The sequence below is a fragment of the Limulus polyphemus genome, unplaced genomic scaffold (assembly GCF_000517525.1).
Source record: "Limulus polyphemus unplaced genomic scaffold, Limulus_polyphemus-2.1.2 Scaffold1964, whole genome shotgun sequence".
Lineage (NCBI taxonomy): Eukaryota > Metazoa > Arthropoda > Merostomata > Xiphosura > Limulidae > Limulus > Limulus polyphemus.
This window is the reverse complement of record NW_013667574.1, coordinates 207436-220803: the sequence shown is the minus strand read 5'-3', so window position 1 is coordinate 220803 and position 13368 is coordinate 207436. Positions and strand designations below refer to the sequence as shown.

The following is a 13368-nucleotide window of genomic DNA, read 5'->3' as shown; positions in this document are numbered from 1 at the left end:
TATATATATATATATATATATATATTATAGAAGTGCTGATTACAATTATCTTAATAGGATGTTGAAAAATTCACTTGGTGTGTGAGAATTTTTTAGATAAAAATTACAACTAAACTTATAATGCTTAAGTGCTTTGATTTAATATGTACAACTAGAGATACGAAAGATATGATAGTTTAGCCCATTATCTCCTTTTCTACAACAAACATAAACATGTGACTGATTACGAAAACACTTATTGATGTGTCATGGTATTCCAAGAAGTGCATTATAGAGGAAACTGGTAGGAAGATAAAAGAAAATTTAGCCAATAAACCACTTAAATAAATTGGGAAAGAACATAACTACAATCTTTGAAATGTTGGCATCTGATTGATGGAATTATCAAATTAACCCTTGTAGGCATACCTTTTTTGCAGTGTTTAAACATTACATGTAATATTTCAAGGTCATATTTGGACAACATTGATTTTTTCTAACTACCAGTTTTCAAAGAAATCCAAAATTCTCTGAACCTTTGTTTTCCTTTGGGAAGTCACAAATGTGTTTTTTTATTCATGCTGATCACCATGTTGATCTGCCATGTCTAAAAATTAACAAATAATAACGAATTATTTGACTGGCTTAGAACTGTAATTATAAACCAATAAAAAGTCTTGTTTTTTGAAACCATAGTATCAACAAACTCTTATGACATCAGAGTATGTGTCATAAACATTTGCTATAAACACTGTGAAGGGGTAAAAAAAAATTGGCATAATCATTCACAAGCATAGAAAATCATGATTGAGAACTTTATCATATGACTTTACCAGCCAGTCTTCAGTTATTGTGATTAATCAGATCACCACTACAAGCATTTACAGTTCTTTCAGTACTTTTAGGTTACACTCATTGTTTTACTTTGCATTTTTAGACCTACAGTTGTTTTGTATTTCTATAATATTGCATTAGACTCACAATCAGTGTTTAATATTAAAATACTTTACTGTTTAATCTGCAGTTATAACATACAGAATATCAACAGTATTGTATTATTAGAATGATAATCATACCGTAGTATTTTAGACATATTACTGCACTTGTACTATAACCTTGAACTAATGATTCCTAGACTACGCTCGTAAATAGATCTAATTTCTATACTTCCAGCTCCTTTCATATTCTTTGTATAATTTTGTAAACAAATTTTAATTTAGGCATAATAGCTACAACTGTTTCCACGATTATGGCCTTTATATTGTAATATTCATAAGCCATTCATCATCTTTCAGATGATACTACACTACTTGACTGGCCTTTGTTCTTTACCTAATATGACACTTTCTTCTGGCACTTTATGCTTTCATGTCTTGTTGCCTTTATAATACTATGAAGTGTCGGGACTTGCTTGAGGTGTTTCTTGAAATTATTTAGGATTATAAATTTGAAAGTTTTTGTTATAAATAATCCCATAGCTTCTAATTATTCTTCAGAGAATATACCTCAAGATGAAAATATTTCTTATGCTTCTGAAATTTGTCTTTTTTAAAGTCAAATGTTTCATTAAAGAGTCTTTAGTTTTCCCAGATGTGGCCACAGACCTTCACCATGTTGAAATTTGTAAAGCTCTACAATGTTTTTTGTTTTGATGAGGCTAATTTTGGAGAAGATAATAGTGCAATTGCTCCTGACCTTCATGAGTTGATGATTTATGATCTGAATTTTTCTCCTCAACTGCCTTAAGTTCAGGTTCCTTGTTTCTTTTGTGTGTGTGTGTGTGGAGGGGGGAGTTAACAGTTGGAACCTATTTTCTGTTCCTGCTTTCTAAGATGATGAGGCCAAAAGAGTTTGTAGCCTGCCTTGCTTCCTTTTTGTCCTCTCTCTTTCTTCATATCCAGATTTTTACCACAAACGGAAATGTTTTTAGTTTCTTTTTGTATTTTTGGTCCTCTTCTTACTGGAAATTGGTAGATTTTGTATTTCTAGACAGTATCTTTCTGTTTTGATTCAAGATGCATCTACTATTAGTTTTCTCTGTGTGTCAAGGTCCTTGTTTGTTTTGTTTTTTGTTGTGATCCTTTGGAAAAGTGTTTCTGCTTTTTTTTTTTAACCTACATATGCCTTTTATTGCCTTCTCTTAAGTCATTCAATGTTCTGTTTTATCTTTAACCTCTGGCTATCATAGCTGTGGACCTTCCCATTCTCACTCCTTGACATTGGGAACTCTTTGTATCTGTTCTTATTTGTCTCATGGTGTTGCTTCAAGACATTCAAATTTTTGTTCTACCATACAAGAGAACATTTTTTGTTTTTTTACTGATTGTGCTTGTGAACTTACGGTTTCTTGGCTATAGATGTGATAGGGAAAATTGATTGAATATCTGCCTCAAATATGAAAGGTTGTAACAGATCCTTGGTTTTGAGTTACAGTCATCATCTGATGTGGGAGTTGTCCCATCTTTTTTTTTTTAGCAGTTATTACCCTTGCCTCCAGAATGGGTGGGATGGTATTGCAATTGGGTTTATGTGTGTGTCTGTCTGTGTTTCTGCAGGCATATTTCAAAAACTAAAAGACCAATGTACACGAAAAATTTATACAAGATGGAAAGTTGGTATGGGACAATCCTCCCAAAATTTGGTCTGGATCTGGATTTGAGATCACTTTGAAGCATTTTCTATAATGGGGAGATAGGACATTTTTGCAGTTTGGGGTTAATAACCCTGTAAAGTATGATCAGTTTTGTACCACATTTCATGGGCACATTAAGGCTGAGACTTCTCGTCACACTACAGAAAATGATCTGGATTGTTGGTCATTATGTTATCCAATATAAATGCATGCAGTCTTGAAAAGGAGTGGTGAGGCGAGGGTATGCAATCTCTCTGATTGCTTTAATTATTTCTTTTTCTCTAGATACAGACCCATCTTATCTATTTCTTTTCAAAGAGAAAGTCCATTTTCTTCTTCTGAAAGGTGTCTAAGAGAGGTTTCAAATCTAGATCCAGGATTTTATTCCACTTTTTTGCTGTTCCTAAGAGATTTTTGGATTGGCCTTCAGTTTTTAATACAGTGGAACCCCTCTAAACAGACCAGCTTCTGGACCAGGCAAACAGTTCAGTTTGAAGGGGTGTATGGTTTGTAGGGGGTTTCCACTGTAATGATATATTAATTGGTGAAAACATATGTAACTATTCCTTAAGTGCTTAAATATTGTTTGTTGTCTAATCTTTTTGATTTGTAATGATTAATATAATTCTGATAAGTTTTTAAGCATCTAATCAAATATGCTGTTACATATCTGCTTGTTTGTTAATTTCTTGTTGAAATTCTTTCCGAGAAACTTCAGCGATACAAGTCCTTTCTTGGTTAAACCAGTTTATTCTTTCTCGATACAAACTTTTAGCACACAGTTATTTCACAATCAGTACGTTTCTCGTCACTTTAAACTTAACTACTTTTATAATACACGCTATAAATCACAGTGATTCACAATCTCGAAAACATACACACACTAGCTCGAAATAGAATAGTAAATTACCCGGAACTCTCTTCATTCCATCTCGCAGGCTTTATCCGCCAGGTTTATATACTAAAGAAGAGGGCGTTTCGCACACACTAGGGCCTCCCATATCATACAAGAAATTCATCACCTGCCACCATAGTCACGTGACTTCCGCTGTCGTAACAGTATCCAAGATAAGTAACAGCGAGACTCCGCTTATCCAGAGGCATTGCAATGACTCTTTGGGGGGGGGGGACTATACAATAAATTTATGGTTTCATTTATTTTATTTTTACGCTCTGAAGCCATTTATCTTACAGAAATATGAGCATTTGACATATATATGTCACATGTAGCTGAGTAAATAATAGGCTGAGTATCGATGCAGGTTTGAATTATGGTCTTATGAAAACACATGTAAACAATTGAAAATATTCAAAAATATACAATATATATATAATGAAAAAAATTGCTTTACAAAATGTATCTATGAAAAAATTGTTGTAAATACGTGTCGCATTAGCGTGCCAATATTCGGTTATTTTTTGCCTAGTTGCAGTAAAATAACAACCATATCAAAGTTTTTAACATTTTCTAAATTTTGAAGTATTTTTGGTTATTAGTAATGAATAAAAGATTTTCTATCAAATGCTACAAACTGTTCACATTCCACAAGAAAGGAGGTCTATATTATTTCTTTGGTTTGTTCTCCAAAGCAGCACTTTACAATGAAACCATAAACTCAACTACAGAGGAAGTAGCGAAACAGAGTAGATTGGGCTCTACCTTAATCACTGGACATATACATAGTTAGAAGTCACGAGATTTTCGGCATGCGTAAGCAGCTGCCATTGCTAAGTGCTGAACTTTCAAAGGATGCCAGTCGAACTGACAATAGCAAGGCGATCTCACCTCCCAACTTATGGCTGTTTTTCATCTAAATTAGATATTTAGATAATTTTTATTTGATTTTCATAAATTTGTCAAGCCAAGATGATCTAAGCCAGATTTTAACTTATAAATTTGTGCAAAATCCTTTACAAAACACACATATCCGACCTGTTATATGAAGAATGTATAATGTATCATTTATCTTATCTGCACCTCCAAACATTCAACGTTCTTAATCGAAGTGGATGGAAATAATTAAGATAATTTATGATATAAATATAATAAAATTAATTCGAATTTCTTTGATTATTTGTTGTAAAAATTTATACAAATGCTTGAATATATAATATATATATGCACACACACAACATGAAGTCCAAAAGAAGTAACACAAATCATTACACTTCTTTCATCAATGATGCATTACATGTATTATACTAGATCTGAATACAATATATTTTGCAATATTTCTGTTTTAAAGACTCCCCTTTTCTTTTTTTACCGAGTTATGACTGAATGGGCAAAATGCTACCATTCTCCTCATTAGAATATTGGTTTTCAAGTTGAATTGAAGTGGATGGAAATAATTAAGATAATTTATGATATAAATATAATAAAATTAATTCGAATTTCTTTGATTATTTGTTGTAAAAATTTATACAAATGCTTGAATATATAATATATATATATATATATATGCACACACACAACATGAAGTCCAAAAGAAGTAACACAAATCATTACACTTCTTTCATCAATGATGCATTACATGTATTGTACTAGATCTAAATACAATATATTTTGCAATGTTTCTGTTTTAAAGACTCCCCTTTTCTCTTTTTACCGAGTTATGACTGAATGGGCAAAATGCTACCATTCTCCTCATTAGAATATTGGTTTTCAAGATCACCTTGTCGTTAAGAACAAATATCATTCCTCATAGTTGGATTCACCTTTGAATATCGACAAAACAAAGTCAGGTTACTTGATTATGCAAAACATTTTATTTTACATGAAAATCATTTATGACCAGTGTAGTACAAGACACGTACAGATTAAAGCATGAAAATAGTGTTTACAGTTGATCTGATATATAGAACTGATGTTAACTTCAGTAATAACTTAAAATCTTCTTCCTAGTTCAGAGTCTCCTTGATATCCAGCAAGTTAACTTGAAGTCGATGTACGTTCAATTGTCGGGAAGCTAGCTAGCTTTGTCAGACACTGAATTGTTGGACCATTGAAGTAAAATAATATTTTCATAAAACTACTGATGTCGATGAGAATTCTGTAATACTTTCGAAAAAATACTAACGTCCGATGAGAATCCACTGACTTTCGAAATTTATAATTGTTCCTGGTCAAATGTTGTATATTTTCCAGCTGATAAGGATTAGCAGAATCACAGTTTATAGCATAGGCAGTTATAACAGTTTCCTAGCAGACTTATCTCTAGCTCTCTTTTCTGTTGTTTTTTGGCACGTTGCTCTTCCGTTTTTATAGGCGGGACACATTTTCTCGAAACTTCGGACAACTACCGAAATATATTTAATTGGAAGTAGATATATTGTTGAATCCTGTCTTCACGAATATTCTACAACCTTGGAGAATTGGCGGAAGTTTCGCCATACGTAACTAACATGGTAAGCTAGACACGCCCTCAAATTTAAACCTATTCGAAACAAACGTTGACATCAAAAATAAATATATAACAAATTTGTTATATGCAACACATATCTGGTACTACAAGTCACGCATATTTCTAAATACAAATTCAATCCAAACAACGTTCATATTAAAAATAAATACATAATAATAAATTCGTTACACACATACGTTAGAGTTGAATGTAACAAAATAGAAAGGCATGTACATATCTATGTAAATATAATAGTACTGTTTGTTGTATGTCCATGTAACTGCTTCCAGGGTGTGGATGGATCTTCACCAAATTCGGCATGAAGATTTGTTGGATCCATGAGGAGATACATATAAATTTTCAGTTTTGCATTTTTTACCACTACCTCACCTCCTTGGATGGATCTTCACTAAATTTAACATGGTTTGAAACTTTGTGTTTTTCAGTTTTTATGGACTTTTTTTTAGCAATTATAAGGGAAGCAACTTCTCATCTCCTAAGATAACCTTTCATTAATCATGAATTAAAATAACTTCCGTCCAAAGGACGGGTTCTCCAGTTAGTACTGTTATAAAACTAGGCTCATTCTGTTACAAGCAATCTTCTATATATATCACAGTTATATTACTGTGTGTTCTTCTTTTGTTCAAGTAACACAAACTATTTTGGGCCACTTGTACTACATACTGATTATTTATCATAACGACACTGACAGCTCAAGAATTTTGGACTGGAAGGGGCCACCTAAAAAAAATATTAATCTCTCAAGGAATTCTGAGAATGAATCTACTGATAGTATTAGGCCTATCTTTTGACGGGTAAGCCATAACGTCACTGATCCGACTCTTAAGCCATAACAAAATAACCCAAATTTCTTCTCCAATCCATTAATCAAGGTCGTGTATTTAATAAACTTCTATCTTGACATTCAGTGATAGCATCAAAAGTGAATGTACACAGAACTTGTATCTGTAGACAGTGTATGTTTTAGCGGCGTCTCTGTATGGCCTAACTGGCCAGCAGGCAACATTAGAATGTCGTGGATGATTATTTCAATCTATGTGAGTACTTAGTATTGTCAGCATTTCAAATCAAAAGCTATTAAACTGTCATGCCAACTTGTGTAAGTGAAATTCCTTCCAAAATAGACTCGCATATATAATTTGAAACTAGATGTAAACATCCACGCCAGTTCGATGTCGCCACCATGTCCACGGCGATGTTGCCCACTGTAACGTAATATATTATAGAAAAAAAAAAGTTTTACTTACTTGTACAATGTAACATTCTCCACCTTCGACTCTTAGTTTCGGTACGTGTAACTGTTAGTGGCATAGCACTGTGTTCCCTTCGTTCTTTTCGGTCGTGACTTAGACGTACGACTGTCACTCTCAGCCATTTTACATTATCTGCCAGTTCGAAATTCAACACAAAGCAATGGTGGCCGCATGCGCACATGGCCCTCAATAATAAAGAGTAGTGACTGGGCAACCTAGTGTTATTTATATCTATGTTCGCGGATACTTTCTTCGTTTTACTCACCTATGTTTCAGTGAAGAAAAGAATAATTTACAAATAAATCTTAATTCGTCTTTATACTATAAATCGTGGCATTTTACATAAGCTGCATAATCTAGAGAAAATGTAAGTATTACACATTGAAAAATCGCGAGACTGACGAGAAATATTTATCACAAGAAACACTTTATTGTAGAACAGGTGTCTCTTTTTTTTTTCAAATGCTAACATACATCCGATAATTACTCTCTTTTTTAACGCAAAATGAAGACGACAGCCAAGAACAAGTGGAGTTTTTTTATTGACCTCCAATGTAAGCTAGTGTACATAACTGAATATAGTTTGATGGAAAATTTGTATGAATTTTTATTGTAATAAGAATTACAAACGATTAACATTAACACATGTCTTGAGAATATGTGTAAGTTTTGTAGTTTCTGATTTAAGGATTATATGGAAAAAAGGTAAGTACATAGCAACTTTTTTTAGAAGTTTGCTAGCATTAATTACTAACAAAAAACCATCATGGAAATTTTCGAAATTCAGTTGAAGTGATTTTTTTAATTAGTGAAATGATCTTGAAATTATATTTCCCTAACTTTCAAGTAGTTAGCGTTATTAATATTTATATTGTAAATTATTGATTTATTGGTCTTCGAAACCTTTTGAGACTTGGATCTGAATCATCTTGATCAGAGGCGGGAAATACAGACCGTTTGTTGAACATGTTGATTTCAGAATTTGATAATAATGTGTAATTCTGGGATAAATTACTGCTGAGTTTGCGAAAGACAGGTAGCATTGGGCTATCACGGTATTTTTCCTTGGTGGTTGAAAGAAGGTTGTCGACTGAACGTACAACTGGTGGTCCGGTCATAATAGGATCAAGTTCGTCTTCTGTCTGGTTTGAATTGTCTCTTGTTTTAAGATAGTTTTGACTTTGTCTTGATTTTAACAAGTTTCGTAGTTTACGTCCAGAGTGAACTTGATTTATATACTTATAATTGTGGTAAGGATCACTGGCTAAGTCTTGCCGAACAAAGTCAGTTGTTTCCATTACAATGACACGGTCCGTTTTTTCATTGTCACTTATGGTCCTCTCATTTGAGTTTCCATCCTTTAGAGACTTGATAGTACTCGTATACATTATACTATTGTTAGATAATATGTTAGAATTAAATGATTGGTCTTTTTTTGCATTTATATTGTTTTTACTATTCACTTCTGTTTCTGAGATTGGCTGTGATAAAAAAATTTCCTCTTTCGTCTTGTGCTAGTTTTCCTACATTTTGAACTGACTTCGGAAAAGGTTCTGCTCTGTTTGAAGGTTTTACATTCCTACTTACTTTAGAGCGAACATTCTTTATCCAGCCATTGATGGTCTCTGAGAGGATGTTCAACTGCGAATTGATGTCTATTGTTTTATTCTTTTTGTCTTCTTGGTCCGGTGTTGTTTTACTATTGCACGGGATATCATGGATTGGCTCACATGATATTTGGGAAACTGTTACAATTATTCCGAATAAGACCACTAATTTCATTCCAAGCATCTGTAAAAAAATAATAATAATAATAATTTTCTGATGTATATATCGTGATTGTTTACAGATTACAGATTATTAGATATTTTTTGCTATACATGTCTATTAATAGCGAAATAAGTTTCATAACTTGAGCAAGATTCGTTTTACTGTCTGAGTAGATAGCCTGTGGTTAGGACGCTTTACTCACAATCTAGGGGTTCGAATACCCGTTACTGAACATACTCCTTCTTTCAGCTGTGGGGGTGTTATAATGTGACGAATACTTGTTGGTAAAAGAGTAACCTAAAAGTTGGCGGTTGGCCTTCCCTCTAGTCTATCACTTCAAAATTAGAGACGGCTAGCGCAGATAGCTCTCGTGTAGTTTTGCGCGAAATTCAAAAACCAAATCAAACTGCATGTTTGATAAAAAGCAAATCTTGTGTTAGGAGATTCTAATATATTAAACTGATAAAAAAAGGTGAGTAAAACAAACATAAAACGGTTATAATCAATTATCTTAGATGACTTTTCAGTTTTAATGTCATTTTCTGTGCGTCTTCAATAAAAAAAACTCATTCAAGCAACGAAATGAAAACAATTGAATATGACTACAGTTAACATATTTTTCTTACGCTTAATGAGGAATATGAATCAGCTCAAAATTTATTAAAAGACAGACAGATCAAGAAATAAAAGAACAGAAACGTTATATGTATATATATATATATATATAGGGAGAAGGGGGGAGTATAAACAAATAAGCCCACTGTTATAGAGATCAATCCTTGATATTTGATCCATATATGTGTAGAAAAGACAGCGAGAGTGAACTGAAATAAAAAAAATATCCTAATAAGGGAGTTCAGTGCAAGATGATAGCGAAAATTATGTGACTGTGGGGGCAGATATATAGATTTAGAAAGAAAAAAAAAGAATTAGTTTATGCAAGGTAAGCAGATGAGGATAGTTAAACTACAGATTTTTGTGACATGAGAGTTATGCGTGTTTGGTTGAGACAGAATGAGAGGGTTAGCTCAGCAGTACAGGCAGTAAATCACTTGTATCATGAACCACAGAACCCTGGTTCACAATAGGGATTACCCATGTATTCTTTATTGTTATTTAATATTGTTCCGTCAGCCTACAGCAAAAATGGCTGTGAGTATTGTGATAAAACCTTATTGTAGGTTGAAGTTTATTACCTAATAAATAACAGCGGCTGTATAACCGTTGACACCCAATCGTTTTAATGTTGTATGTGGCTTATATGGAGCTTCATAATCTACTACATGCAATCATCTATGGCTGAGTGCAGGCCGTGGATGTAATTTAATGTTTATATAGCAGGCATGACACATGTACCCTAGCGATTATTAACTTATTGTTGCAACTGTATTGCTGTCGCGTATTATTTTTTTATGTATAAGGTTCCTATTCTTTCAGAAACAATGTTACTGACAGGATCACAGTTGTTGTTGTTTTTTACCACTGCATGAACGATTTTGTCCTTGCTACACAAACGTCTACACTGTCTCCCACAACAGAAATCTTTGAGCTGTTGTTTATAATATTATGAACAAGTTTTGCAATGACAAGCAGACATTCAAAAGAGCATGCTTTTAATACCTTGTAAACAGAATTATGATAAGCCATCGTTACTGCAGACATTAAATAAACAAGACACTCAGTAGAATCGCACAGATTTATAAATTTCTCTGCTGGAATCTATTTAAAAGTTCTGCACATTTTTTTCACATTTTTCCAGGATTTGGACTGCCTCTAGACAAAAAGACTTTGCAACACATACTAAAGCGCATGAGCAAAGAGGTATGTTTCAATAAGCCAACACATTCGCGAATCTTTCTGTACACTTGTAGCTGATAGCAGAAAGGATAAATGGGGAAGATGGAGAAGAAAAACTTTTAATATTCAACTGGGAAATTTTGTTAAACTATTTTAGATGTTCTGTATCGATGTTTAGCATACATTTAACGTTTCAGGTTGCTGTTGTGTCAACTCCGGCGTTCTCTTTATGTCAATATTCATTAAGGTATGATAAACACTTTCAAAATTTTAAATACTATCCTCAACTTACTAAATTGAAGAAAAACAGCTCTAAAACTCTCCAAACTACACTAGTTTTAGTGCTTAACTTGAAAGCATTTTCTTCCCCTTCCTATCTGCCTCTGTGTCTATTCCTAAATTCGAACTCTTAGTACCACTCTTATGTACATATTTTAACAAATAGTACTTTACTAAAATTTTAACTACGATAGAATGATACAATATTGATCAAATGCTGAAATCATTAATATTACATATTGTAATACATACACAAAAGTTTGATAAGTTGTACAAATATTTTGAAAAGTGTTATTTTGTCAAAAATGTTCAGTTAAATAAAAGTGTAGATCTCGAAGCTCACATTAAAAATAAAAAAGTTAAGGTTAATTTAGCTCACAGACCTGTTCTGCAATTACACTTGCATCAACAAAATTGTAAAACGCTTCAATGTAAAAAGTAAAATGAGAAAATTATTGGCATAAGTAAAACACAGAAGTCTGGGGAGATTATAAAATGACTACCTTGTTTGTCCGTACAAACATGAAAATCAAATTTACTACACATTCTAGCCCCTTTTCAAAATAGAAAAAAGGATGCCTTGCACATACACCTAAAACGATAACGAAAAAAAGCTATGAAATTAGGGACTGTTCCCATCGTAGAAGAAATATATGGAGAAAAACTCACTCGAACAATGGAGAGCTATTGTAGCATACTGCTTAACTTAGTTACTAACTGCTGACAGTGGATGAAATTTGTATGGATCAGGTAAACAAGATGGATACATATTTGTAGTGGATCATGGAAAAACAGAGAATGTGCATTGTATTAGGTCTTCCTTTGTATATGGGGGAAAAAGTCAACATATCGAGAACATAGGACTTAAGCCTTACTATTGCAGGAAATTGTCATCTGAAATCGAGGAGTGACAACCCTACCCGAAGTTAAAACCCCAATTGTAAATTAACTGCAGTGCACCATCACAGACTCTTACACGAAAACAAAAACAAACAAAAAAAAACGGGAACTCAGTAGAGCGCTTACCTCCCCCACGCAGGGTCGATCATATTAGGCCTTAAAAAAAGCGAAATTGAGTCCGTATGTCCGTCGTTATCATAAGACAATAACCATTTTGTGCAGGACAATGAGGAATAATTTTCTACATAAGTCCACCAAGTTTAATCAAAATCTGATCATTTTTGACTGAGTTATAGAGCAAAAAGTGTGAAAAAAATCAGTCCTCATGTTAACAGTTAGGGATTTTTTTTTAATTTTCGTGGCCTTGCCAAAAACTAATCACTAATCACAGCTGGGTCATAGTCCAAATCTATTCAGTCGTTTTAGAGAAATTTTACTGACAAACACACAGGGGTGAAAGCATAACCTCCACCACCAAAGGTAACAGGTAATAACTGCAAAGTGTTGGACATACGAAAATAAAATGCGATTTTAAATTCTTTGATGTTTCCCATATGAAACTTTTTAAAAATCAGAATTAAGCTGCGAGGCCAGGAAAACTTAAATGAATGAATTGTTTGAAAAATCGCAGCACCATCAGATCATTTTTCTTTGTTTTCTGAGTCTATGAACACAATAGCTTACCATTGTTCTTGTACAGTACCACATGTTTTTTTTATTTTTTCGTTTGATTCACCTTCAAGTTGACAACAAGTTCTGAACAAATTGATCAATATATCCTGAAAAAAAAATATATAAAATATTTCAGAAATTAATTACAGAGCTAAGAAAAGTATACGTTTTATAAAGCTTACTAAATGTTTAAATCAATTGACCTACACTAATAAATTGAAATACTGGTAATAACGTGCTTCCACCTATCTCTACTTTTGCTTTTTAAAGCGTGATTAGTATTTTATATTACATAGTTTTCTAACGTTACGAGGAAAAACATATTTTACAATATCGCTTCCTATTTATGACATGAAGTGTAAATCTTGTTGTTTTTTGTCATTTTTTATAATTTAAATTTTAGATATTACAGCTCAATTTTTAAAAGGCAGCGTTACAGCGCGAAACTTCTATGGTGCAGCTATGTTAGCTTCATGTATGATTCAAGTGGAGTTTCTACTGCTCTTGTGACGTAAACTGTAATGTTACACAAACTGTTTATGTCACTCATATGTCGTAATATATATAAATATAATATTAATAGTATTGCCTGTTGTACGTCCACGTAACTACTTCGCAGAATGTGGATGGATTTTACCAAACTTAACATGGTTTGTTG

At 33.0% G+C, this 13368-nt stretch overlaps 1 protein-coding gene across 1 annotated transcript; it reads right to left on the bottom strand.

Annotated features, from left to right (window-relative positions):
- Nucleotides 1–8127: 8127 nt before the first annotated feature.
- Nucleotides 8128–12801, bottom strand: LOC111087287. Its single transcript, XM_022393414.1, has 2 exons — nucleotides 12723–12801; nucleotides 8128–9083 (listed from the first exon to the last, which is right to left on the bottom strand). Exons 1-2 carry the CDS (start codon nucleotides 12744–12746, stop codon nucleotides 8748–8750), a joined length of 360 nt encoding a protein of 119 aa, XP_022249122.1. The 5' UTR covers nucleotides 12747–12801; the 3' UTR covers nucleotides 8128–8747.
- Between the last annotated feature and the right edge of the window lie 567 nt (nucleotides 12802–13368).

Excerpts from the sequence above, each read along its gene's own strand:
- LOC111087287 (XM_022393414.1), bottom strand. The coding sequence starts at position 12,746 with ATGTGGTACTGTACAAGAACAATG. Across the intron at positions 9,084-12,722 it reads GGTACTGTACAAGAACAATG|ATGCTTGGAATGAAATTAGT; the intron begins GTAAGCTATTGT and ends ATTTTTTTACAG.